Source organism: Haliotis cracherodii, unplaced genomic scaffold (genome assembly GCF_022045235.1).
Source record: "Haliotis cracherodii isolate W230 unplaced genomic scaffold, xgHalCrac1.p SCAF_5, whole genome shotgun sequence".
NCBI classification, from domain to species: Eukaryota; Metazoa; Mollusca; class Gastropoda; order Lepetellida; family Haliotidae; genus Haliotis; species Haliotis cracherodii.
The window spans coordinates 65,371,268-65,398,702 of NW_027266308.1; the positions used below are offsets into that span (position 1 = coordinate 65,371,268).

The 27,435-nt window shown below is 41.4% G+C and overlaps 1 protein-coding gene across 1 annotated transcript; it reads right to left on the reverse strand.

Annotated features, from left to right (window-relative positions):
• Window positions 1–96: 96 nt before the first annotated feature.
• Window positions 97–26,817, reverse strand: LOC139443500 (glutamate receptor-like). Its single transcript, XM_071224486.1, has 13 exons — window positions 26,721–26,817; window positions 18,586–18,732; window positions 16,785–17,054; window positions 15,244–15,446; window positions 13,835–14,017; window positions 13,536–13,643; window positions 12,764–12,940; window positions 9,852–9,952; window positions 5,099–5,186; window positions 4,625–4,949; window positions 3,861–4,078; window positions 2,889–3,160; window positions 97–1,815 (listed from the first exon to the last, which is right to left on the reverse strand). Exons 1-13 carry the CDS (start codon window positions 26,815–26,817, stop codon window positions 1,530–1,532), a joined length of 2,475 nt encoding a protein of 824 aa, XP_071080587.1. The 3' UTR covers window positions 97–1,529.
• Between the last annotated feature and the right edge of the window lie 618 nt (window positions 26,818–27,435).

A 27,435-nucleotide genomic window follows, 5' to 3' on the forward strand; every position in this document is an offset into this window, starting at 1 on the left:
GTATCAGTGTAACATTCTTCAGGCGCCAATGACAGTGTATCAGTGTAACATTTTTCAGGCGTCAATGACAATGCATCAGTAAAAAACATTCTTCAGCCTTCAATGTCAGTTTATCAGTAAAAACTGTCTTCGGGCTTCATTGACAGGATATCAGTAGAAACATTCTTCAGGCTTCTTCAATGACAGTGTATCAGTAGTAACAGTCTTCAGGCTTCAGTGACAGGATATCAGTTGAAACTGTTCTCCAGGCTTCAGTGACAGGATATCAGTAGAAACAGTCTTCAGGCTTCTTCAATGACAGTGTATCAGTAGTAACAGTCTTCGGGCTTCAATGACAGGATATCAGGATAACCTTAATGCCGTGTCTGGACCAGGCAGGTTATCCTAAAAATGACCCTTTCGGTGTCAGGTTACTCATGACCGCCACTGTGGTCTAGTGGTAGAGCGTCTGCCCTGAGGGCGGAAGATCGTGGGTTCGATGCCCGGCCGCGTCATACGAAAAGACGTTTAAAGATGGTACATCTTGTTTCGCTGCCTGGCGCTCTGCATTAAGAGGCTAAAACAAGGACTGGTCGGCTCGGAGTCAGTATTCTTTGTCTGAGTGGGATATTCATGTTAAACTGCGGAACAGTACATCAGTGTGCTAGCACTAAAAAATCGGCATTAGTCTGGACTAGAACAAGTACACACACTCACAGATACACACAGACACAGACACACGCATGCACGTAGATATGTAAGTGCAGTAATCTTGACAGTAAACCCGATTTCACCTCGCGGCGTTCGGGTAGCCTAGTCGTTAAAGCGTTCGCTAGTCACGCCGAAGACCCGGGTTCGATTCCTGACGTGGCTACAATGTGTGAAGCCCATTTCTGGTGTCCCCCGCCGTGATATTGCTGGAATATTACTAAAAGTGGCGTAAAACCATACTCACTCACTCAATCACCCGATTTCACCGCACCTCACCACCTCAGGTTACTCACAAGAAGATGTTTATGTTTTCAGAAACAATTATGTCATAAAAATATATTCCGTCCGCTTCCTTCCGAGAAATGTTTATCTTTAAATTAGTCCTCTTGGCCTTCATATACAGGTCATCCTTATGCCAATTCTTAGGGTAACAGCTTCGGATTTCATAAAAATAATCCTTCACACGTATGTCAGGTGTCCTTGTGCTTTCTAAATGATTGAAGGATCGTTCATATATCAATCCCATGTGCTTGCAGTTCGCAGTCACCAACTATTTGTGACAGCATAAACTAAGGAGTAATGTCTCAACCGCAATTTGTTGTCATCTAATCTTTCTGATACCATAGTGTTGTACCTTTGTATGTCATTTAGGGCAATAGGAACATGTTTAAATCCAAGTTCCACAACACTTGCGAGGGCCTTCCTGATCACGTCAAATCAGATGTTAAGACCGTTAAGGTTAATAGGCTCCAATGGTTGATTACTGATTTAGGAACCAATATAACTGAAGTACACCGTTCCGTCGGTCTGTTCGTCTCTGCGTCCATCATTGGCAGTGGTTAGGTCATATCAACCACATGGTCTTCCACACATGCAGTCACTGCCTCAGTTTTCTTTTCAAATGATGCCATGTAGCACCGTCTGATCCGTTCGATGACATATTCCAGTAGGAGGGCGGTAACGCCACAAGCCACACCGATGGCAACGAGGCACAGCGCGTTCAGGAAGTTGCCAATAGTTATAGGTTGTCCTCCGAGAGTGACTGACGGGTTCTTCAGATAGCTATGGTTCCACCAATGTTCTTCCCATGTCTCCAGCAACCCAATCTCACTCATAGTCGACATCCTGAAATCAACGAGGATATACTCATGACAAAATATAACGGAACGGTTAGGAGACGCAGGGTGCCCGAAGATTAGCAGGTATTAGGAGCGTTGAGAAATGTATATTGCAAAGTAACTTCAATACTATTTAAAACCTGATTTAAAAAAACCCTAGATCCAATTTCTCCTTTTATTCTTTTCCATCAATTTCAGATAGTTTGTCCGTATCCCAGTCAGGTCTAAATGGATAGAACATACTATATGAACAACCTACTGCTCGTTTGATAGATCCTGTATTGTAGAACTTTACATCAGACTGTAAATTAAGCTTACTTTGTAGGTCATGTTTACTCTTTACATTACCATCGTCATAAAATATATCCCTGACAAACAAAACATTATATAGAAATTTTCCATTGACAGTTACCAAATTATTATTCCATAATATTTGAGCTAATAGAGATTCTTCATTGTCAGTAATCTTCTTTCTTGAATTTATCAAATATTCACAAAACGATGGAACCAATACCCGAAGTGTGCTTACATTGTAAATACGTCTTAATAAAAATGGATGAACTTCAATACATTATATTATATCTAAAAAGTGAAAGAGATGCTTTGACTAATGTGCTTTTTAGTATTGACATAATTTATTTTGTAATAGTGTGTGAGTGAGTTGGGTGTGACGCCGCTTTTAACAGTATTCCAGTTATATCACGGCGTGTCAGCTGCATGCCCGAAGGGAAGCTCGAAGTGATGCAGGTCTCAGACGTTTACCACTTCGGTGAAACCAACGAGCACGGGTATGGTGCTGACAAACCTAGAAACATTATCGGGGCGAACCGGGATTCGAACCCATAATCATAGGTTTCTGGCGTGCCCAAGGGACGCAACTTTGCACAACGAATCGCGGCGGCTTAGACGGCTTGGCCACCCGTGCCCCTTATTTTGTAATAATTTCTGTATAAGTGCATCAATGTAATGACAAAGGAACACCTATGCAGATCATTTGCTTTAAAAGATTACAATCAATTGATATTCAGAACCACTTCAGGTTCTAGGAGACACATGTGTCTAATCCTGGAGGGTACTCACACTCTCTCAAAATCTGGCAGGAATGGGGAGTCGGGTGGAACTGCCAGGGCCACATGGGTGGAATACAGGTTCTCCCCGACTATGCGGAGATCTAGCGGGCGTGACACCGACTGCATGTACTCCAGCGTTGCCCGGCTCGAGATGAGGGCATACTTCTCCGTCTGGACCTTGTGGAGCTGCACCTCAATGTCTCGACTGAGGACACTCGGGTCTGACTGGGCGAACTTTCGGACACCATCAAGGGCCTTCTGGAACTCTGGACGAGTTGAGTTCTGGCAGGAAATATAAGACAATAGATGATAGAGGAGTTAACTGATACAAAATATAAAAAAAAATGAACTATTTACAAAACACTTTTTTATTCAAATCCAAATCCATCCAAAGTATTTTCGATGTACAGAATGAGGGGTGAAATGAGGCTCTTATCCATCTTAACTGGTGTAAATGTCTAGGACATCATAAATATATTGTAATTCTCCCGTTTTAGACGTCAGTCTCAGATGTTAGGGGGCACGGATGAGGATACATGGGTGAGGGTTACGGATTGGGGTACATGGGTGAGGGTGCACTGATAAGGGGGGTACGGGTGAGGGGGCATGGGTGAAGGGGCACGGGTGAGGAGGTATGGGTGAGGGGGCACGGATGAGGGGGGTAAGGGGGGGGGGGGGGGGGGTATGGAGAGGGGCACCGTTAAGGGGTATTGGTGAGGTAGCATGAAGAGGCACGGATGAGAGATTCGAACCCATGATTATAGGTTTTGTGGGTACTGAATCCGAACCGTAAAGTCCCTCGTTTATCCCCATGATGCCGAACACAAAGCCGGGTAACAACAAGTACCATCTGTTAACGTCTTTTGACACGGCCACGACAACCCGGAAGCGGTCTCAGGTGTGAAATAACAGCTATGTACGTTCATTGTTATTCGTCGCTTAATTTGGTGAAACCAGGCACTGTAATTAGTTTTACACTTACGGTTAGTATTAGCATAGCAATAGACCCGTCAAATAATCCCCATCTGTACTCCTCATTCTCAACGAGATCCGACAGCGACTTGAACGGGACTGCTTCCTCCTGCACGGCGAAGGATACGATGAGGGTGGCACTGTAGGTGGCAGCGATCACGATGCAGAAGATCCACCACGTCGACAGGAGGACTCGGCCGGTGCAAGAACCAGGTTCCTGGGTTCCACCTGTCAGGATAATACCATCATCTCAGAAACTTCTGACATAAAACCGACGATTATTTTTTCGCAGGTGTACATATTATTTGGATATTTTAAGAATAACGACGCTTAATTAAAACACGTGTACCTATTTGCTTCGTAGGTTTGTGTTCAACATATTACCTCAAGCTGCCCTTCACCCTAGCACCCACCCCCAATAATAAACGAAATTATAACACCCGTATTGAAATAATTATTTAAATAGGATTTTAATTCATACGGACCACGCCATTGTATAGTTGTTTCTATGTTTACTCTTCTTTTTCACATTTTCTTCTTATTTATTTATTTATTTATTTATTTATTTATTTATTTATTTATTTATTTATTTATTTATTTATTTATTTATTTATTTATTTTATTTTATTTTATTCCATTTTATTTTATCTTCTTTTTTTCTTTTCTTTTTTTGTGTGCGTAGGGGGGCGGGGAATGATATGGAGTGGGGTGCGTTTTAGGTAGTATTTACAACAATTATGTTGTAAGGTACAGAGCCGGCTATTGTAGCATCACCTTGCATGAGCACGGATCCAAGCAGATACCAGACGGTTTTCCAGGATATGTCCAGAGGGCTCTGTCTCTCCATCATCCCGCTGTAATAAGGGTTAAGTCTCTCTGTGACCGCCACCATCAACATGACAAACACCAGTGCTGCTGTTATACACAGCACGACGAGGGGGGTGAAAGGACGTGTCAGATGCTTCCAGTTGAAGTCTTCCGTCTTCCACTTCCGGTACACGATGTCAGTCACTTCCCTTCGAAAGGCCGGAAGTACAAAATCAACGACCTGGTCTCTCTGGTAGTGGATAGTGATGTCAGCTAGGGCAAGGTCAGCTTCCTGGGAGATGGGGAAAGGTGGCGAATGGAGCATATTTTGTTTCATTTCATGCACTGAAGAAATTTGTATTAACAGCTTTCGTTGGATAGTGAACGTTTTATATCTGCAACAGTGTTGAACAGAGGGAAGACACAGTTAATAATACTCACCCGTCGGTGTAGTTCCCCGACCATGCCGATCCACGAGCCATTTTCTACAACTCCCCAGGTCTGGTCTTTGTTCTCATACAGCGTGTACCTGCACACACACACACACAAATGGTAGATAACATTGTCCTCACAGATGGAGGGTAACAATGTACACACACAGATGGAAGGTAATAATGTACACACACACACAGATGGAAGGTAAGAATGTACACACACAGATGGAAGGTAATAATGTACACACAGATGGAAGGTAAGAATGTACACACACAGATGGAAGGTAATAATGTACACACACAGATGGAAGGTAACATTGTCCTCACAGATGGAGGGTAACAATGTACACACACAGATGGAAGGTAAGAATGTACACACACAGATGGAAGGTAATAATGTACACACACAGATGGAAGGTAAGAATGTACACACACAGATGCCAGGTATGAATGTACACACACAGATGGAAGGTAATAATGTACACACACAGATGAAAGGTAATAATGTACACACACAGATGGAAGGTAATAATGTACACACACAGATGAAAGGTACGAATGTACACACACAGATGGAAGGTAATAATGTACACACACAGATGGAAGGTAAGAATGTACACACAGATGGAAGGTAATAATGTACACACACAGATGGAAGGTAATAATGTACACACACAGATGGAAGGTAATAACGTACACACACAGATGAAAGGTAATAATGTACACACACAGATGGAAGGTAATAATGTACACACACAGATGGAAGGTAAGAATGTACACACACAGATGGAAGGTACCAATGTACACACACAGATGGAAGGTAAGAATGTACACACAGATGGAAGGTAAGAATGTACACACAGATAGAAGGAAACAATGTACATACACAGATTGAAGGTAGGAATGTACACACACAGATGGACGGTAATAATGTATACACTCACACAGATGAAAGGTACGAATGTACACACACAGATGGAAGGTAATAATGTACACACACAGATGGAAGGTAAGAATGTACATACACAGATGGAAGGTAATAATGTACACACACAGATGGAAGGTAATAATGTACACACACAGATGGAAGGTAATAATGTACACACTCACACAGATGAAAGGTAAGAATGTACACACACAGATGGAAGGTAATAATGTACACACACAGATGAAAGGTACGAATGTACACACACAGATTGAAGGTAATAATGTACACACACAGATGGAAGGTAATAATGTACACACACAGATGGAAGGTAATAATGTACACACACAGATGGAAGGTAAGAATGTACACACAGATGGAAGGTAATAATGTACACACACAGATGGAAGGTAATAATGTACACACACAGATGGAAGGTAATAATGTACACACTCACACAGATGAAAGGTACGAATGTACACACACAGATGGAAGGTAATAATGTACACTCACAGATGAAAGGTACGAATGTACACACACAGATGGAAGGTAATAATGTACACACACAGATGGAAGGTAATAATGTACACACTCACACAGATGAAAGGTAAGAATGTACACACACAGATGGAAGGTAAGAATGTACACACACAGATGGAAGGTAAGAATGTACACACACAGATGGAAGGTAACAATGTACACACACAGATGGAAGGTAATAATGTACACACAGATGGAAGGTAAGAATGTACACACAGATAGAAGGAAACAATGTACATACACAGATTGAAGGTACAAATGTACACACACAGATGGAAGGTAATAATGTACTCACACAGATGGACGGTAATAATGTATACACTCACACAGATGGAAGGTAAGAATGTACACACACAGATGGAAGGTAAGAATGTACACACACAGATGAAAGGTAACAATGTACACACACAGATGGAAGGTAAGCATGTACACACAGATGGAAGGTAAGAATGTACACACAGATAGAAGGAAACAATGTACATACACAGATTGAAGGTAAGAATGTACACACACAGATGGACGGCAATAATGTATACACTCACACAGATGGAAGGTACGAATGTACTCACACAGATGGAAGGTAATAATGTACACACACAGATGGAAGGTAAGAATGTACACACACAGATGGAAGGTAATAATGTACACACACAGATGGAAGGTAATAATGTACACACACAGATGGAAGGTAATAATGTACACACTCACACAGATGAAAGGTACGAATGTACACACACAGATGGAAGGTAATAATGTACACACACAGATGAAAGGTACGAATGTACACACACAGATGGAAGGTAAGAATGTACACACACAGATGGAAGGTAATAATGTACACACACAGATGGAAGGTAAGAATGTACACACACAGATGGAAGGTAAGAATGTACACACACAGATGGAAGGTAAGAATGTACACACACAGATGGAAGGTAAGAATGTACACACACAGATGGAAGGTAATAATGTACACACTCACACAGATGAAAGGTACGAATGTACTCACACAGATGGAAGGTAATAATGTACACACACAGATGGAAGGTAAGAATGTACACACACAGATGGAAGGTAATAATGTACACACACAGATGGAAGGTAATAATGTACACACACAGATGGAAGGTAATAATGTACACACTCACACAGATGAAAGGTACGAATGTACACACACAGATGGAAGGTAATAATGTACACACACAGATGAAAGGTACGAATGTACACACACAGATGGAAGGTAATAATGTACACACACAGATGGAAGGTAATAATGTACACACACAGATGGAAGGTAATAATGTACACACACAGATGGAAGGTAAGAATGTACACACACAGATGGAAGGTAATAATGTACACACACAGATGGAAGGTAATAATGTACACACACAGATGGAAGGTAAGAATGTACACACAGATGGAAGGTAATAATGTACACACACAGATGGAAGGTAATAATGTACACACACAGATGGAAGGTAATAACGTACACACACAGATGAAAGGTAATAATGTACACACACAGATGGAAGGTAATAATGTACACACACAGATGAAAGGTAAGAATGTACACACACAGATGGAAGGTACGAATGTACACACACAGATGGAAGGTAAGAATGTACACACACAGATGGAAGGTAAGAATGTACACACACAGATGGAAGGTAATAATGTACACACACAGATGGAAGGTAAGAATGTACACACACAGATGGAAGGTAATAATGTACACACACAGATGGAAGGTAATAATGTACACACACAGATGGAAAGTAACAATGTACACACACAGATGAAAGGTAAGAATGTACACACACAGATTAAAGGTAAGAATGTACACACAGATGAAAGGTAAGAATGTACACACAGATGAAAGGTAACAATGTACACACACAGATGGAAGGTAATAATGTACACACTCACACAGATGAAACGTACGAATGTACACACAGATGGAAGGTAATAATGTACACACACAGATGGAAGGTAAGAATGTACACACACAGATGGAAAGTAACAATGTACACACACAGATGCCAGGTAAGAATGTATACACACAGATGAAAGGTAACAATGTACACACACAGATTAAAGGTAAGAATATACACACAGATGAAAGATAAGAATGTACACACAGATGGAAGGAAACAATGTACACACACAGATTGAAGGTAAGAATGTACACACACAGATGGAAAGTAACAATGTACACACACAGATGGAAGGTAACAATGTACATACACAGATGGAAGGTAATAATGTACACACACACAGATGAGAGGTAACAATGTACACACAGATGGAAAGTAAGAATGTTCACACACAGATTGAAGGTAACAATGTACACACACAGATGGAAGGTAAGAATATACACACAGATGGAAGGTAAGAATGTACACACAGATGGAAAGTAACAATGTACACACACAGATGGAAGGTAAGAATGTACACACACAGATGAAAGGTAAGAATGTACACACACAGATGGAAGGTAATAATGTACACACACAGATGGAAGGTAAGAATGTACACACACAGATGGAAGGTAAGAATGTACACACACAGATGGAATGCAAGAATGTATACACAGATTGAAGGTAAGAATGTATACACACATATGGAAGGTAAGAATGTACACACAGAGATTGAAGGTAAGAATGTACACACAGATGGAAGGTAAGAATTACACACACAGATGGAAGGCAAGAATGTACACACACAGATTGAAGGTAAGAATGTTCACACAGAGATCGAAGGTAACAATGTACACACACAGAGATACCAGGTAAGAATGTACACACACAGATGCCAGGTACGAATGTACACACACAGATGCCAGGTACGAATGTACACACACAGATGGTTGGAAACAAAGTCCACACAAAAGTGGTAGTGAAAATGCACTCACAGGAATTAGGTCACGTAATGATTGTTCTCACGGGTGAGACACAGGCGTGTATTGATTGGCATTATGGATTAAGTCATAATTGATGTATAATGGATGGAAAACAAATACAACTTCGGTCATCGTATTGATCAAGGGTTGCGCATTTAATCTACCGATAAAACGAAAAGATTGTTTGAGAAGATGTATCAGTACATACCCTTGACACTTCTATAGTATTTAGTCATAGAAATATCAATCATCCTTGACTGTGATAGTCGCTTTCGTTATGGGGATATTTTATGCAAAATTGAAAATACATTCAACAGGCCGATGACATACCAATTTCCAACAAACAAATGGTTTGTACTGTGAATCAGGCATTCTCGGCAAGCAAAGACTCACGTGAAGTTGAGAGCCTCTTGTAGCACCTTCAGCATCTCAATACACATGCCCTGGTAGGTTGTAGCGTTCCCATCATCAACACGCTCCATGAATCCCGGCCACTGCCCCAACATAATACACGAGTGTGTGGATGAGTGCTTATGGATCGATACTAGACAATACGTTGCTGATTTAAGCCAAACTGTAAGCACCAACAGTAAAGAAAATATTTTATGGATGACAACTTCTTTTTCCCTTATCATGCGACTCTTAGGTATAGAGTCACCCTTGATTGACAACAGTATAAGGATCTAAATCGAAACGTCGCATCATTAGAGAATAACGAAGTTTTCATCCATAAAATATCTTGTGTTTACTGTTACTTACTAGCTTCTATAAATTCAAAACCAACAGTGGAGACACCAAACTGATTACAGTGGCGAATTGTAGATACAGAGCCTAATCGCTACTTTTCTTATAACGGTTACTGAGGTAGAGTGGAGATGCACGGTGCTGTTTGTTTTTCCATGTATGTAGCTGAGTGTTCTTTATGTACCTGATTCTATACTTCGTGGGTTATTGTTAAGGGTTATGTCTTTAATTATCAATCAATTAATTATTTTGGTCACGATATATAGTGCATGTATATAAACACGTGCACTACTGTATTTGTTGACGGCGGATTTGTACTGAAAGACGTTTTATAAAAGTGTGGTGTATTTTTAAACCTTTTGAACTAACTAATTATATACATTTATATAAATAAATAAACACAAATATACACACACAGACACAGTCACACAGAGACACCATGTGCAAGGCACGGCATGTGAGTCTCGTATGTATCAAGTATTTAATTACCATTTCATATTATTTCGGTATTTGAAGCCTTACACAATGGCAGAATACACGGAATAGATGTAAAGTGCAGTAGTAATGAACTAATGACTGATGAACAATGCTAATGATAATGTGTATCAGGGGTGACGAAATAAGTATAATGTCCACTGATCCGGATACAGCATCGTTGACAAAAGCCGGATCGATTTTCAATTTTTACCAAAAGCATATATTAGCAAGGTAAATCTTCCAAACACGCTTCGTTCCATGCGAATCTATATCACTCCTCAGGAACGATTACCAATAAAAATCAAAAGAATCTTACAAGAAAACGGGAATTTCGCCACCTGGAAATACGATAATTAACTCGTCCTCTGCCGACTCTGTTGGTAGAACTTGACAATGGGAGATCACATATTACACTTACTGGGCCAGGAACGGTCTCGCGGCAGATATGATGTGCTTTTTTAAACACACGCTGTGAACATTACCATGGAGTAGGTGCTGTCTACAAAGCACCGTCCATCTGACATCTGTGAAACTTATTGGTTTTCCCAGATGCCAGCATTTAGGGCATTTGCTTTCTTCGTATCACTGCTGGTGATATAACACAAGAGACACGTACACTATGATGACAATGTATCATGGTATCAATACCCATACCTCCGTTACACATACAAAGTATATTCCTGCAAACAATATGACAAATTCTTAAACCTAAACACCCAGAATGTTTGAATTAAATAGCATGGCACCACGTGGGTTTCAAACGTGCGATACTGTCTGTCTGAGGGCCTTATGCAATGAGATTGATAATACGGCAACAGAAAATATCTTAGGCCCGTAAAATAGTGAGCAGTCCGGTTGTCTTTGAGGTTGACAGTAAGGCATGTGCCTAAAACGACGGATGTATCGTTCGGCCTCTGGCGATACAAACATACAAGGGTAACGCCAGAGATTAATGAGTCTCTATTATCCACCGAAAGAGATTCCATTGGGCGTAAAACGCAAGATAGAGGTGAAAATTATACACATGGATCAATGAAAATCAGTGATGACTGCAGGTGTTCGCGAAAAGCGTAAGCATGTCCTGCGTTTAACGTGTAGGAAAAGCCATTGGAACAGTGTAAACAGTTGATGATCACAAGTAGAAGAAGGCCTGTCGACGTCACATGCCCATTTTATGCAGGGGGCATCCCAAGGAAATATTGAACAAAATAGAGTAACGGATGAACTATATGGAAAGTCGAAGCATGTCACAGCAGTGAAAATCATTACATGTGCGAGTAGTGTTACTTTATCATAAATCACTTTTAAATGTTCTACTAGTCAAATAACGTTAAACGTTTCATCAAATATTACAAAATAGATATATGGATTTTGAGGGATTGAGTGAGTATGGTTTTACGCCGCTTTTAGCAATATTCCAGCAATATCAGGCGGGGGACACCAGAAATGGGCTTCACACATTGTACCCATGTCGGGAATCGAACCCGGGTCTTCGATGTGAGACACTTTAACCACAAGGCTACCCGACCGCCCCTTATCGATTTTGAATAGAAATGACTTCATTTATCATTTGTGAAGGTACTTGGTTACAATTTCAGTGACAATTAGATATTTATTGTGTGTATATATAGTTGTCTTTACGTTTTGTAGAAACACGGCTCATTCAGCATTGTGAAAATCGAAGCATATTATCAATGTATTGATATATTGCGCATATGTATCATCACAACATGAACATTTCATCAAATTTGTCCTGAATAAATGTTAATTCTGTTCTCTGCTACATATAGTATTAATTCACCTGATGAAGGAGTAAGTATATACTCCGAAACGTTGTGTTCCTCATAATATAGAAGTTGACAGCCACAAATTCTCTTTCTCATAAATATGTTGAAAAGACAAATGTGGTCGGGTTTTTTAAAGATATAAACATGACTCCGTTATTGAATTATTTCCCGAGAGTAAACACTGATGTCAATATAGTTAAATGTTGGTTTCGCTGTTACGAATAGTAAACGTCATAATAAAGTCTCAGTTCAATACTCCTCATACTATTTGAGGAGGCTTTAACACTCTTCACTTACCGGCTGAATCGTTATATTCAGATGTCGTAGGTTGTAGCCATATTTGACGTTAGGGAAGAGAAAGTCGTTTAAATCTGCTCGTGTCTTGGACAGCGGGTGTTTGACGTAGTGGTGGGTGTCGCCCACTCCCTCAGCAACATGCACGTAGAGGCGCTCGGACTCCGCCGTCTGGAAGGCCTAGAATACAATACACGCCAGTTTTAGTACATTTATTTGAGCAAATATCCGACTTCAAAGAGACGAGGGACGTTCAATAAGTTTTGCAACTTGGGCATTTGTGTTTACACAAGCAACGTCAACTTGTGGCAGGTGTGACTTTAGTCATAACACCAGGTTGACACGTGTCATAACAAGTTCCAGACACAACAGTAAGTTAGATGTGATGGCTTCATTCACCTAAGGGTGGTCACAATGAAAGTGCAAAAGATATTCTGCGACTTGGTCTTATATTGAAGTTGCAAATCGTATTGAACGCCCCTCGTATCACAAAAATAGTAAAAGCTTTTTAACGATATTTAAAAAATAAATGTTATGTTAATTGATTATTAAGGAATAACGCTGTGACTTAGACTGTAAGGATCTCTTAGAATTTGGTTGTACCGTCAGCAAGTGCGTGATTTGCCTTTTCGCCAATTTTAACATTATGCCATACCTATCACGTCTCGGTATACTAAGAACGGGCTTCACCCATTGTACCCATGTGGGAATCGAACCCGGGTCGTTGATATGATTACCCACTAGACTACCACAATGCCTCCGACTACCGACTTACCGACTCCAAGTGATGAGCGATGACGCACACTACAGCTGCCGACGTCATGTTGCCGCAGACGTTGAGGTTTTTCCCAAGACCCGAGAACGTCGTTTCCATCACAAGTGACTGAAACAGAAATTGTACCGCCATTAACTAAACTGTAACATTCCGTAACATGTTTGGAATAAATCAAATCAAAAGAGAATAGCTTTCGTAGTTCAAATTTTAAAGTTCACCTTAATTTATATACATAATTAAATACACCATAACTAACATGAATGATTAAAGACATACTAGGTATGTACATGAGGACTTACCTCAATTGACGTATTCATGTCATGGTCATATGGGGAGAGTCCAGGTGATATGATGGCCATATTTTCTAGATCACGAGATACTTTCTCCAACACGTGGATGTCCACTGTTTGTGTGATGACCAACCAGAATGACCGGTGGCGGAAGTCCGTGGTTCTCGGGAACAAAGCATCGAAATTGTTTATCTGAAATAGTGTTCACAATCGTGTAGGCGATAGTAGGTATAAGACATACCGTGTTTCCTCTATAAGATGCGTGGGTTCGAATCCCGGTTCGCCCCAATTATGTTTCTAGGTTTGTCAGCACCATACCCGTGCTCGTGGGTTTCACCGAAGTGGTAAACGTCTGAGACCTGCATCACTTCGGGCTTTCCTCCCACATTAAGCTGACACGCCGTGATATAACTGGAATAATGTTAAAAGCGGCGTTAAATCCAACTCACTCACTCACTCACTCACTCTATAAGACGCAGTCCAATTGACGCCGGGTATACGCTCTGTCCAAAAGAGAGGCCGGGTGTATTATTTGTTGTAATCAATTATCCCTATCGCATTAACTTGTAATGATTTCTCCCTTCAATAATAACTTTTGTTTGTTTGTTGTTTAAAGCCGCACTCAGCAACATTCCAGCTATATGACGGCGGTCTGTAAATGTTCGAGACTCGACCAGACAGTCCAGTGTCTGACATCATGAGCATCGTTCCACGCAATTGGGATCGATGACATGCATCAACCAAGTCAACGAGCCTGACCACCCGATCCCGTTAGTCGCCTCTTACGACAAGCATAGTCGCTTTTTACGACAAGCATGGGTTGCTGAAGACCTATTCTACCCGCAATAATAACCGTTTCCTGCTAATGTACCCTTTGTAAAACTGTAAAATTTTGGATTTGGTAAAGTAGTGCCACTCTGCCAGCATGAAGAGAACAGACCACGGGCCAATAATAGATCCTGGGTCAACGGCATACGCGAAAATACAAGACGTCCGGGTGCCTTATAGAGGAAATACGGTAAACGAATTAAGAATTAATGATTTGTACCGATATGACGTACAGATTTAGCATCTCACCACCTATTTCTTCAACCCGGGGGTTATAAACATGCATACATGCCAACTCAATAGACGTGGAAACCGATTTTTATATTTCCCCTTCTACATTCAGTTTAAACAGTGTAAGAGTGGAATGTTCTCCGGGGTGTTTGTCTCAAACAGTATCGCCATTACAATGACGTTAGGAAGAAAGCACTGGATTTATCGTCAAGTTTTGCTCTATAAGTATATTTAGTCATTGCGTTATCCAAAGGTTTCACCGAGCATTGTTTAAGAGTATTGATTAAATATACAATCTTCTTATTTGATGCTCTCGTGTATGAAATACAAAGCCATATTTCAGTGATCTCCATCAGTACCTCTTGCATATATTCTCGGAGAGTAGATTCTGACCCCAACAGAATTCCATATATTCCCTTCACATAGGTCCTGTTGTGTATGTGTGCGAGCTCCGAGCGCCACCTGGTGGTTGCGGATAGAGTCTCGGTGCTGTACATCATCAGCTTCAGATCCAGGCTGGACGGTAGGTGTTTCTCCAAGAACTGACCTAGAAATCTTCCTGCTTTTTTAGGGAAAATAACAAAGGTTAACATATATAGCTTGAAGAACTTAATACGATACGGTGATAGTCTTCCTGTATGGGTATTGGTGTCCTTGGTAATAACTACTACTACTACTACTACTACTACTACTACTACTACTACTACTACTACTACTACTACTACTAGGGGGGTGTCGCCTAGTGGATTAAAGTGTTCGATCGTCGGGCGGGTTCGATTCCCGACATGGGTACAATGTGTGAAGCCCATTTTTGGTGTTCCCCGCCGTGATACTGCTGGAATATTGCTAAAAGCGGCGTAAAACCACACTCACTCACTCACTACTATAATTATAATCATAACGCCATCATTATCGCAATTATCACGGAAGTCGTTGATATGATCATTTATATTTTTATACATTGTCATGGTCTCATCTTACTGATAAAATATGCTAAAAATATAAGTTAATAATTATCACTAATGATGCGGGACTATTTCATTATTGATTAATAATCGTTTATGAGCCAAGAAGTTGTTCAAAAACATTGGAACCCATTTGAAAATACCTTATTCATATTTGATTTCAGTAACAAACATTACAATATTATAGCTGTTTTAACCGTATGGTGTGATGATAATGAATGTTATATGCATGGCAAACGGACAGGAACGCCTCAAAATTAATTGGACATACGTGGTCATCCTGTATTTATGAACGTATTGAAAGGTATTGGATCGTTAGTTTATATTCCTGTAATGACACAATTAAGGTTTTGTCGATCTCAGATTCGGGGCCTAATGGATTGTTCGCTGGATTTTTCTAGAACAAACTAATGGATTATTCGCTCGACTTTTCAAGAACAAACTGGTTAGTGTGTCCAACATTATCACCACTTCGGAACTGTGTATCTATGTTTTGTTTGTTTGTTTTTTGTTTAACGCAGCACATCGGTCTGTAAATAATCGAGTCAGGGCCAGACAGTCCAGTGATTGACATCATGAGCATCGATCTACGCAATACGATGACATGCATCAACCAAGTCAGCGAACCTGACCACACGATCCCGTTAGTCGCCATTTACGACAAGCATGGTCTGCTGAAGACATTTCTTGTACCCGGATCTTCATCTATGATGCTGTAAAAGATAATGAAGATTGCTGGGACCGTTTGCTCTGATCTTGCAACGGGTGGCGCGCCTCTACGCCTAAACAATAACTACGTACAGAGAAGTATTTTCACAATAGAAATTGCTGGAAGTGAACACTCATCAATGCTTTGATTAATGTTTTTTTAATGAGTGCACCGGGAGATGTATGTACTATAGAGTTAGAGACCAGTCACTTGTTGTGATCACTACCTGTGTTTTCCTCATAAAGAATCACCAGGGTATCCTGTGGTATGGCGTTTGTGTACGACGTCATGAAGTCCCATGCGTCATGAAACGTCGACTGCGGCAACCACGTGGATGAGGTTGTTGAGTCATGGCCGTGCTGGCTGGGACAGGGGAGAGTCATGATGCTGTCGTCGTCGCCAAGTGTTGTCCCAAGGCGTGGAGGTGAGCACGTTGTCGAGGACGGCCCTATGAGGATGAGATCAGCTGGCGGGTCGTTACTCCGGAGGGAGGTTACTAGGAATATAATATGGGTACAGAGATGATTGGAAATGCATAAAAATGCATTATCATGACTGTGATGCTGGGACAAGACATTCGGCGTTTATGGCTATGGTACCGGATGTTTTATGTCCGACTCTGTGCTGAGGGGGGGTCTAGTGTGACTGTTACTTGTTATCACAGAAGGTCATTCAAGTATTATGTTCGATAGAACAGAACTGCACTTTATAAAAATATGGACATTTGTATTATGATCTGCTGTAAGCCCAGGAGGACATTCAAGTATCATGATCGTCTATAAGGCCAGGGGGCCATCCAAGTATTATGATCGTATGTAAGGCCAGGGGGACATTCAAGTATTATGATCGTCTGTAAGGCCAGGGGGCCATCCAAGTATTATGATCGTATGTAAGGCCAGGGGGACATTCAAGTATTATGATCGTCTGTAAGGCCAGGGGGCCATCCAAGTATTATGATCGTATGTAAGGCCAGGGGGACATTCAAGTATTATGATCGTCTGTAAGGCCAGGGGGCCATCCAAGTATTATGATCGTATGTAAGGCCAGGGGGACATTCAAGTATTATGATCGTATGTAAGGCCAGGGGGACATCCAAGTATTATGATCGTCTGTAAGGCCAGGGGGCCATCCAAGTATTGAGAACTACTTTCAGGAAAGGAGGACAATCAAGTATTGTGATCTACTGTAAGGCCAGGTGGACATTCAAGTATTGTGATCATCTGTGAGGCCAGGAGGACATCCAAGTATTATGATCGTCTTTAAGGCCAGGAGGACATCCAAGTATTATGAACTACTTTAAGGAAAGGATCGGAGGACAATCAAGTATTGTGATCTACTGCAAGGCAATGGGGACATTCAAGTATTATGATCGAGTGTAAGGCCAAGAGTATATTCACATATTATGATCTGCTGTAAGGCCAGGAGGACAATCAAGTTTTATGATCTACTGTAATCCCTTTTCGTTGTTTAACACAGCTTAAGTTAAACGTCTTGGCTACATTACCTTGTTTTGACTTTGTCAATCCGAGCAGAAATTCTGATTCATATGCAGTGGAAAGGAATTGGCTCCACAACATCTTTGAAAACATGTATTGTTATACTTGAAAAATGTCGTCGCCACACTGTATGCGTGATGTTTTGTTTGTTAGTTTTATGATGGCGGTCTATACATAATTCAGTGATTGACATCAAGAGCATCGATCTACGAAGTTGAAATACGATGACATGCATCAACCAAGTCAGCGATCCCGTTAGTCGCCTCTTACGGCAAGCATGGGTTGCTAAGGACCTATTCTACCTCCGATCTTCACGGGTCTGATCGACTGTAAGGCCAAGAAGACACATAGTTCGACATATATGTTCCTATTTACTTTGCTGCTATATCAGACTGTCAGGAGGACATCTATTATTAAGCTTGGCTGTAATGTCGTGGGAAACGTTTCTTTTGACCTTACGAGGTCGCAATAGCATTTATTATTATTATGTTTAATTAGTTGGTTTAAATAAAACAAACAGCACCCTGTTACCTTTTAGTCTTAGTAGAAATTCGTTGTCTGTGTCAAGGATCGCTGTGAGAATTGTGATATTCACACGACAGTTGCTACGATGTGACGTCATCTCGGTCTGTGTCTGTCTCGGTCTGTCTTTCATCCATGACGGGTGTAACACGGTGCCTGGAGGAGGAATTGAAGAGTGGGTGGGTATGGTTTTATCAATATTCCAGAAATATGACGGCAAGGGCACCAGAAATGAGCTTCACACATTGTACCCTTGTTGGGAATCGAACCGGGTCTTCGGCGTGACGAGCGAACGCTTTAACCACTAGGCTACCCCACGGCTACGATGATGAATTGAAGACTTAAACAAATTTGTAACATCAGCGGGTTATCGCGCACGACGAGCGGGACTAGCTGGTATGTTGTCTACTCTGTCGAGTGTGACGCATGCAACTTGTTTATCTAATGGCTGACGAGCATATATTGGAGCCAATGCCCTGTTTGCTTTAAATGTTTCTGGCGCAGATTCTAATCAACTAGGTACCATTTTGGGTCAACATTATTATACACTGTATTAATACAATTAAAATGTTGTTATTTTTTCCTGACTTTAATGTTGTTAAATATTGTTAGATTTATATTTTGTGAGGGCGACATAGTTATCGTTTATTTGGTGAGTAACCAATCAACGATACCCCAAAAGTGGAGTGATATTTCGGATAAAACATATGTAATATCTGAGATATCAAGGCCTATTTTGCAGTATGACATTTATCGCCATGAGAACATCAAAGGAAATTATGCCGGCTAGTTGATTAATATATATGGTTAAAACGATAAAAATGAACTTGAATCAATGATATCATATACTTGATAGAACCAGATAAATAGAAATAATTTGTTAATGGAATATGTTAATCTCATCAAGGGAATTGACATGGTTGATAGGTTCATGTGTTACATGTAACTTCCCTCTAGTGAAATAGCGATTGTATATCGTCAGATAAATGTGATATAACTAAATAAGCGATAAATTCCTTTTGTTATATTACATGCAGTGAGATATCCTCATACGTGCATGAGATAAATCCCCAATCTCTGCCGAGAGATGATAACAAATATCGCCGCCATCGAGAGGAGGTTATCAGATATCGTCACTCTCTCTCTCTCTCTCTCTCTCTCTCTTGAGAGAGAGAGAGAGAGAGAGAGAGAGAGAGAGAGGGTAAACATATATCGTCACTTTCTCGAGACGGTAGTCAGATGTCTTCACTTTCTCGAGACGGTTCAGATACCTTCACTTTCTCGAGAGGGTAATCAGATATCGTCACTCTCTCGAGATGGTAATCAGATATCGTCACTCTCTCGAGAAGGTAATCAGATATTTTCCTCTTTTCGAGACGGTAATCAGATATCGTCACTCTCTCGAGAAGGTAATCAGATATCGTCACTCTCTCGAGAAGGTAATCAGATATCGTCACTCTCTCGAGAGGGTAATCAGATATCGTCACTCTCGTGCATTGAATATCATATATCATCGCTCTTGATTTTGACGAAATCGATTTATCATCAAATGGCAGAGATATGAGATTAATACCCGCGTTCGGAAACACGGTAAAATAAATAAAATAAGTAAAATACGTTAATCTAGTCTAATCATTTGAGGGGATAAAACATTACTTTCAGCGCGCAATTTCCCTCCTTAAAACTAAAGGGTTCGGCTTAAAAATAACTTCATCGGGCCAAAGATCGCCTTTATGTATTCTTCATTTATTAATTCTCTACACATATTTGTCCCATTTGTTCTTAACCTTTTACACCACAATCTATTCGCACCTGTGTATACACTTAAGCAGAGGAGGTTGATCTTCCTGAGATAGGCCCTTAATCTGTGTAAATGTTGTCCGGCTCTCGCATGTACCAATGCCTGACGAGGGAGTCTCTGATTAGCCCTCATAGCAGTAAATATAAGACTTAAACGCCAGAGAATAATCAGTCTCGATTATGCACCGAAACAAATTACATTGGGCGTAACAGGCAAAAAAGTGATGAAAATTATATGAATGAATCACCGAAAACCCAATTAATGGCTGGAAAATACTAGAAGGCATCCAGATGTTGAAAATTCTTAGCGACACATTTTATTCACATTTGATTAATACCAGACTGTTTTGTAAACCCCCGTAAAGAAAATAAAAGAAAAAACACTTTAAGATTGCACAGGTACAATTATTATTGAGCGGACATGATATTAACAAGACCCACATCTTGTATACATCAAAGTTGCGTCCTTTGGGCACATCAGAAACCTATGATTGTGGGTTCGAAATCAGGTTCACCTTGATTATGTTTCTAGGTTTGTCAGCACCATACCCGTGCTCGTGGGTTTCACCAAAGTTGTCAACGTCTGAGACCTGCATCACTTCAGAGTCACCTGAAAATGATTGAAAACTATGTTTCACTGTAGAGTGCTGTTGTATCGCTTTATTAAAACACGAGGTTCTTACAGGGCACGTGTGCCCCAGTGGTTAGTGGCGCCGCAATTCTCTGTCCGGGCGTGATGCATTACATGTCGTTGTCCCCGTGACGACCCGGGGTAGAATTGGTCTTCAGCAACCCATGGTTGTCGTGAAAGGCGACTAACGGGATCGCTTGGTCAGGTCCGCAGACTTGGTTGCTGGATGTCATCGTATCCCAATCACGTAGATCAATGCTCATGATATCAATCACTGGATTGTCTGGCCCAGACACGATCATTTACAGACCACCGTTATATAGCTGGAATATTGCTGGGTTAAACAACAAACAACAGCGAATGTTGGATCCTATCGCCACGATTACAAACCTAACTGTGTGCTCGTGTCGTAAACGTCTAGGACCAACGTGGCGTACTACTTTCCTCCTCTGAGGTAAATGAGATGCTTCCGTATTTTGCCTTAAGAACTTAGAGTGAGTGAGTGAGTTGGGTTTACAAGCCGCTTTGAACAGTTCTCCAGTTATATCACGGCGTATCAGCTTAATGTGGGAGGAAAGCCCGAAGTGATGCAGGTCACAGACGTTTACCACTTCAGTGAAACCCACGAGCATGGGTATGGTGCTGACAAACCTAGAAACGTAATCGGGGCGAACCGGGATTCGAAACATTTTCCAATAAAATACATCCAATAAATATACCGGATGTTTTTGTGTCATTGAATTACATACCACCGGTGCGTTCTTTTTTTGAAGAGTGTATGTTGCTTGTCTGAACAGCGGTGCTCGACCACAGTATCACGTGTCAACTCGCTACACCTGGTGCCCACACCGGGTCATATTACACACTCAGCTAATCAGACAACAGTTAATCAGACCATAAAAAATAGAAATTGAGACACGCTGTATTTGTCGGCCAGATAATGTTACTTTAGAGCTGTCATGCACCGGTCGGTCCTCCAAAGTAAAGTGTATTTCTCGAATATTCTTAGATATTGCAAAACCGTTCAATCACTTATTGTAACACGGCGGTATGGATATTAGCTTCTTATACGAGTCCTTATATCTTTGGAGTGTTCGCATGCTCAGGGTGTTCGCCTGTAAAATAACATTAGGTTTATGTTTTTAACATTAGGTTACCCCTTTATACATGGTATGCAAAATTAAGGTGTTAGATTCAGCGAATAACCATTCATCCACGCATAACAAATGCCACACTTTGTAGCACGACCTCGGACCAAAACTTTGAGGTAATATTCTAAACGAAAATATTTGAAATCAATATTGTAGCACATGAAATTAATACAGATGAAAACAGCTTTCCTTGATGACAAATAGCTCGCTATCTCTCCCTACAACACATCATTACTCTTAACGAGCCGCCGGCAATCTCAATAATGACCCAAGTACTTAGGACGATGTGGAGATGGGGAGGGGACAAAAGATGAACCCTGTGGCACTAATGAGGCTGGTTCCTTTGTACACAATACCAACACGATACAAACACTTTGTTCATTTCTCAACATAATTAATCGAATGTGAAGAATATTGGGTATATAGATGATTTAATGACCTCAAAACATTTATAGCAGAATAAGATCGAACCAGAGATGTCTGTGAGTCCATATACCGGATCGATATTGTGTTCTTTATACATATAAACAAAACGGCTTCCAATAATTTATGTGATGAGGTTAATGATTCAACCACAGGCGTTAACATCAGATATATACTACCGACAAAATATAAGGGACATGATAGTGAACGTGTATTGACGAAAAATGTATGTAAAATAAATTTCGGACGCCTAGATCCATATCTGGTGTGTCCACCATGATGGGCGACACATTTGACGGTACCCGTCTGGCAGTCGGGAAAATACACATTTGATTTGCCAAACATTCGGGCAACTTTGGATATTGATGTCCCCTCTCTACCGTTCCCACAATTCGCCGTTTTGACTGTTCATTGAGAACCTGCCTTGGATTCATTTTTAGTGATTGTCAGTTCCACCATATACACACAGTTTGGCCTCTGTGTGCACGTGCATCACGTGCTGTTCATGCATGCATAATTAGTTCCCTTATTATTTGTCGGTAGCAAATATACTTCCTGCTAGGTCGTCTTGGGCATGTTGGGACACATGTCAGTCACGACAATATAGTTGTGTAAATTGAGACATAATCCTTTAAATGTCAACAATAATGACATTATTGTTTTTTCAGAGGTGGTATAAACAACGTAATGCAATAAAACAGCTGTTAAAGAATAATATGCAATCCTTAAAGGTATTAGTTTGTACATACCACAGAACAGCATACTTACAATGTTACAAAGCATCATATAATAAACACCATGATATTGGTCCAAACTTGGCTCATTATATACATTGATGAGGGAAATCCGCTCAATTTCTCAAAATGATCTGTAAGTGTATCTTCAATGATGTCAGTAATACCATAACCGATTATTTAAAAAAATTAATATTTTGTTTATTTGTTTATTTTTTAACGCCGCACTCAGCACTATTCCAGCTATGTGACGGCGGTCAGTAAATATTCGAGTCTGGACCAGACAGTCCAGTGATTGACATCATGCACATCGATCCACGCAATTGGGATCGATGACATGCATCAACCAAGTTAGCGAACCTGACCACCCGATCACGTTAGTCGCCTCTTACGACAAGCATAGTCGTCTTTACGGATGCTGAAGACCTATTCTACCCCGGATCTTCACGGGTCTTCAAAAATGTATGGATGATATTTTGTTTGTGAATGGTTTATCCTCTTTATTAAAGGATAGATAGTGATAAATGCCATTTGTCCATATAGGATATAGAAACAAGCTGAGGCGTGTGGTAATTGGTTGAGAATTCCGCCCTTGTTTGGCAAAAGTATCTTGAGAAATATCAACTCACATTGTGTCCACTATACGATTCAAAGCGTTTCCCTCTATTCAACATCCACCAGTGAGGAATCAAGGAGTTATATGATTTACCCAACAGTTTGATATTGCCAGGTTAGAATAATCGATAAAATACTAATAATTGTAAAGTTATAATTAATTGTTTTGGCTCCCCCGTTGGGCGCGTTATGGCAATTAAGGAAACCACATGTGAATTAAGTGCATCATTTGAGCGATCAATGCACTTGACATGCCCATCAATAGTGGTCGGAAACATATAGACATGTGTATTTTATCACTGAGCGAAATGCAACATGAATTTACTTTTAAACAAATTTAGCCCATTCACCCCCCAGTGGCTTTCTACAAAAAAAATTGTTTCGCACATAACTAATTACATGAAAATTATATTCTATCTTTCAGCATTTTTTCTCAAATCATTTTGTTCAAAGAACTAGTACAGCGTGTAGAGAGTTCTGCAACGTTGTAAATGAGACCACCACTCTGTAAAGTAGACTTGATAACTAATGATGTGTGCATTGTCTCCTGCTGCAAGATTGTGCACAAGACGTCCCGCGGTACATTGGTTTCAATCAAGATTAGTTCAGCAGTAATTTGAGTACTCCCCTTTCAAGTGGATTAGAAACATCCTGCTATGATTTCGAACAGTATTTACGAACGCCAGAATGTTCTGATGAGAAGTCCTTTAAAAGTTGGCCTCTGCGTGCTTCTTCTCCAAAGAACACCCACCCACTGACTGCTGTCTTCTGTGAAAGGCACCCACTGACTGCTGTCTTCTGGGAAAGGACACCCACTGACTGCTTGTCTTCTGTGAAAGGACACCCACTGACTGCTGTCTTCTGTGAAAGGACACCCACTGACTGCTGTCTTCTGGGAAAGGACACCCACTGACTGCTGTCTTCTGGGAAAGGACACCCACTGACTGCTGTCTTCTGTGAAAGGACACCCACTGACTGCTGTCTTCTGTGAAAGGACACCCACTGACTGCTGTCTTCTGTGAAAGGACACCCACTGACTGCTGTCTTCTGGGAAAGGACACCCACTGACTGCTGTCTTCTGTGAAAGGACACCCACTGACTGCTATCTTTTGTGAAAGGCACCCACTGACTGCTGTCTTCTGTGAAAGGACACCCACTGACTGCTGTCTTCTGTGAAAGGACACCCACTGACTGCTGTCTTCTGGGAAAGGACACCCACTGACTGCTGTCTTCTGGGAAAGGACACCCACTGACTGCTGTCTTCTGGGAAAGGACACCCACTGACTGCTATCTTTTGTGAAAGGCACCCACTGACTGCTGTCTTCTGTGAAAGGACACCTACTGACTGCTATCTTTTTGTGAAAGGACACCCACTGACTGCTGTCTTCTGGGAAAGGACACCCACTGACTGCTGTCTTCTGTGAAAGGACACCCACTGACTGCTGTCTTCTGTGAAAGGACACCCACTGACTGCTGTCTTCTGGGAAGGGACACCCACTGACTGCTGTCTTCTGTGAAAGGACACCCACTGACTGCTGTCTTCTGTGAAAGGACACCCACTGACTGCTGTCTTCTGTGAAAGGACACCCACTGACTGCTGTCTTCTGTGAAAGGACACCCACTGACTGCTGTCTTCTGGGAAAGGACACCCACTGACTGCTATCTTTTGTGAAAGGCACCCACTGACTGCTGTCTTCTGAGAAAGGACACCCACTGACTGCTATCTTTTGTGAAAGGACACCCACTGACTGCTGTCTTCTGTGAAAGGACACCCACTGACTGCTGTCTTCTGGGAAAGGACACCCACTGACTGCTGTCTTCTGGGAAAGGACACCCACTGACTGCTGTCTTCTGTGAAGGGACACCCACTGACTGCTGTCTTCTGTGAAAGGACACCCACTGACTGCTATCTTTTGTGAAAGGACACCCACTGACTGCTGTCTTCTGTGAAAGGACACCCACTGACTGCTGTCTTCTGGGAAAGGACACCCACTGACTGCTGTCTTCTGTGAAAGGACACCCACTGACTGCTGTCTTCTGTGAAAGGACACCCACTGACTGCTGTCTTCTGTGAAAGGACACCCACTGACTGCTGTCTTTTGTGAAAGGACACCCACTGACTGCTGTCTTCTGTGAAAGGACACCCACTGACTGCTGTCTTCTGGGAAAGGACACCCACTGACTGCTGTCTTCTGTGAAAGGCACCCACTGACTGCTGTCTTCTGTGACAAAAGACCCGTCCACTGTATGCAGTCACAACAGACTTTATTGCTTGTGAGTATGACTATTTTCCTCTATGACAAGACATTCACTATTCTCCTCAATGACAAGACACTCACTTTATTGCAGTTGCACGACAATTTCTTCACAATGCTTGATTGCACACATATCCACGAGGAAAATGGGACATGTTGTTTTGCTCGTACGTACATAACCATTTTTATAGATAGTACGTCAACATGATATAACTGAGATCAATTTGCGTTAAACCCACCTCCGTGGTCAAGTCTAGATTGAGTGTCTGCCCGGAGAGCGGAAGGTCACTGGTTCGACCCCCGGCTGCGTCATGCCAAATGACCTTAAAATATGGTGGCTGCTGTTACCCTGTCTGGCACTCGGCATTAAGGGGACAAAACAAGGACTGGTCGGCTCGGAGTCAGTAAAGTGTGTCTGAGTGGGGTATTCAAGTTAACACTACGTTAAACCCAAACTTACTTCACGTCACCCACATAAGAATGTCACATATGACGAACTATAGAAATGTGTTGGCAATACCTGTGATGTACCTACCTATAGTGACGTTGTAGGAGGTCATCCTACAGGTCGCAGACAGTGCCGTCAGCTCCAGACAGACCAACAACAGCCACAGGTATCCGCTCTCCGACATCCCACTGGCGGAGTGGTCACAGGCGAGGAAACAAACCCGTCATTATACTCCAGACGTTGTTGTAACACCAAACTCACATTGTAGTTCCAGGAATGTCACAACACCGTTCAATATCATGTTACTCAGACCTTAAGACTCTGTTTCTCTTAGTGTTCCTTCCAGAACTATCTCTAGCTGCTTATAGAGATCATAAGCGTATCATATGGAAAAACACCCTGCTACTCTAACGTCTCACGGTAAGGATTTCCTTTGAACGAAGTTTCGCATAGTTTTTCTCCAAAGAAGGATTCATAACAGGACGCAGTTCCTGTTGAGTGAACGATTTACCTTAAAGCGAGGCCCTTAACGTCCTTCATGAAAACATTCGTTATGACCGAGAACGTCATTTATAACGCTCTTTGACGGATTTCACAGGAAGGAGCTCCTGCTAAGTTTAACATCCTTTTGTAAGTTTTCCACACAAACAAAGTCCATCTTGTTCAACAACCTGTTTGAAGGCTTCCACGAAAATTATATTCAGCTAGTTCAACAACCTGCACAAACATGGATCTGTGTTGTTGGTGGAGCTTCGTGGTGTTTAAACTTGGAACAGGGAGAATCACACGGATCGACATGGCA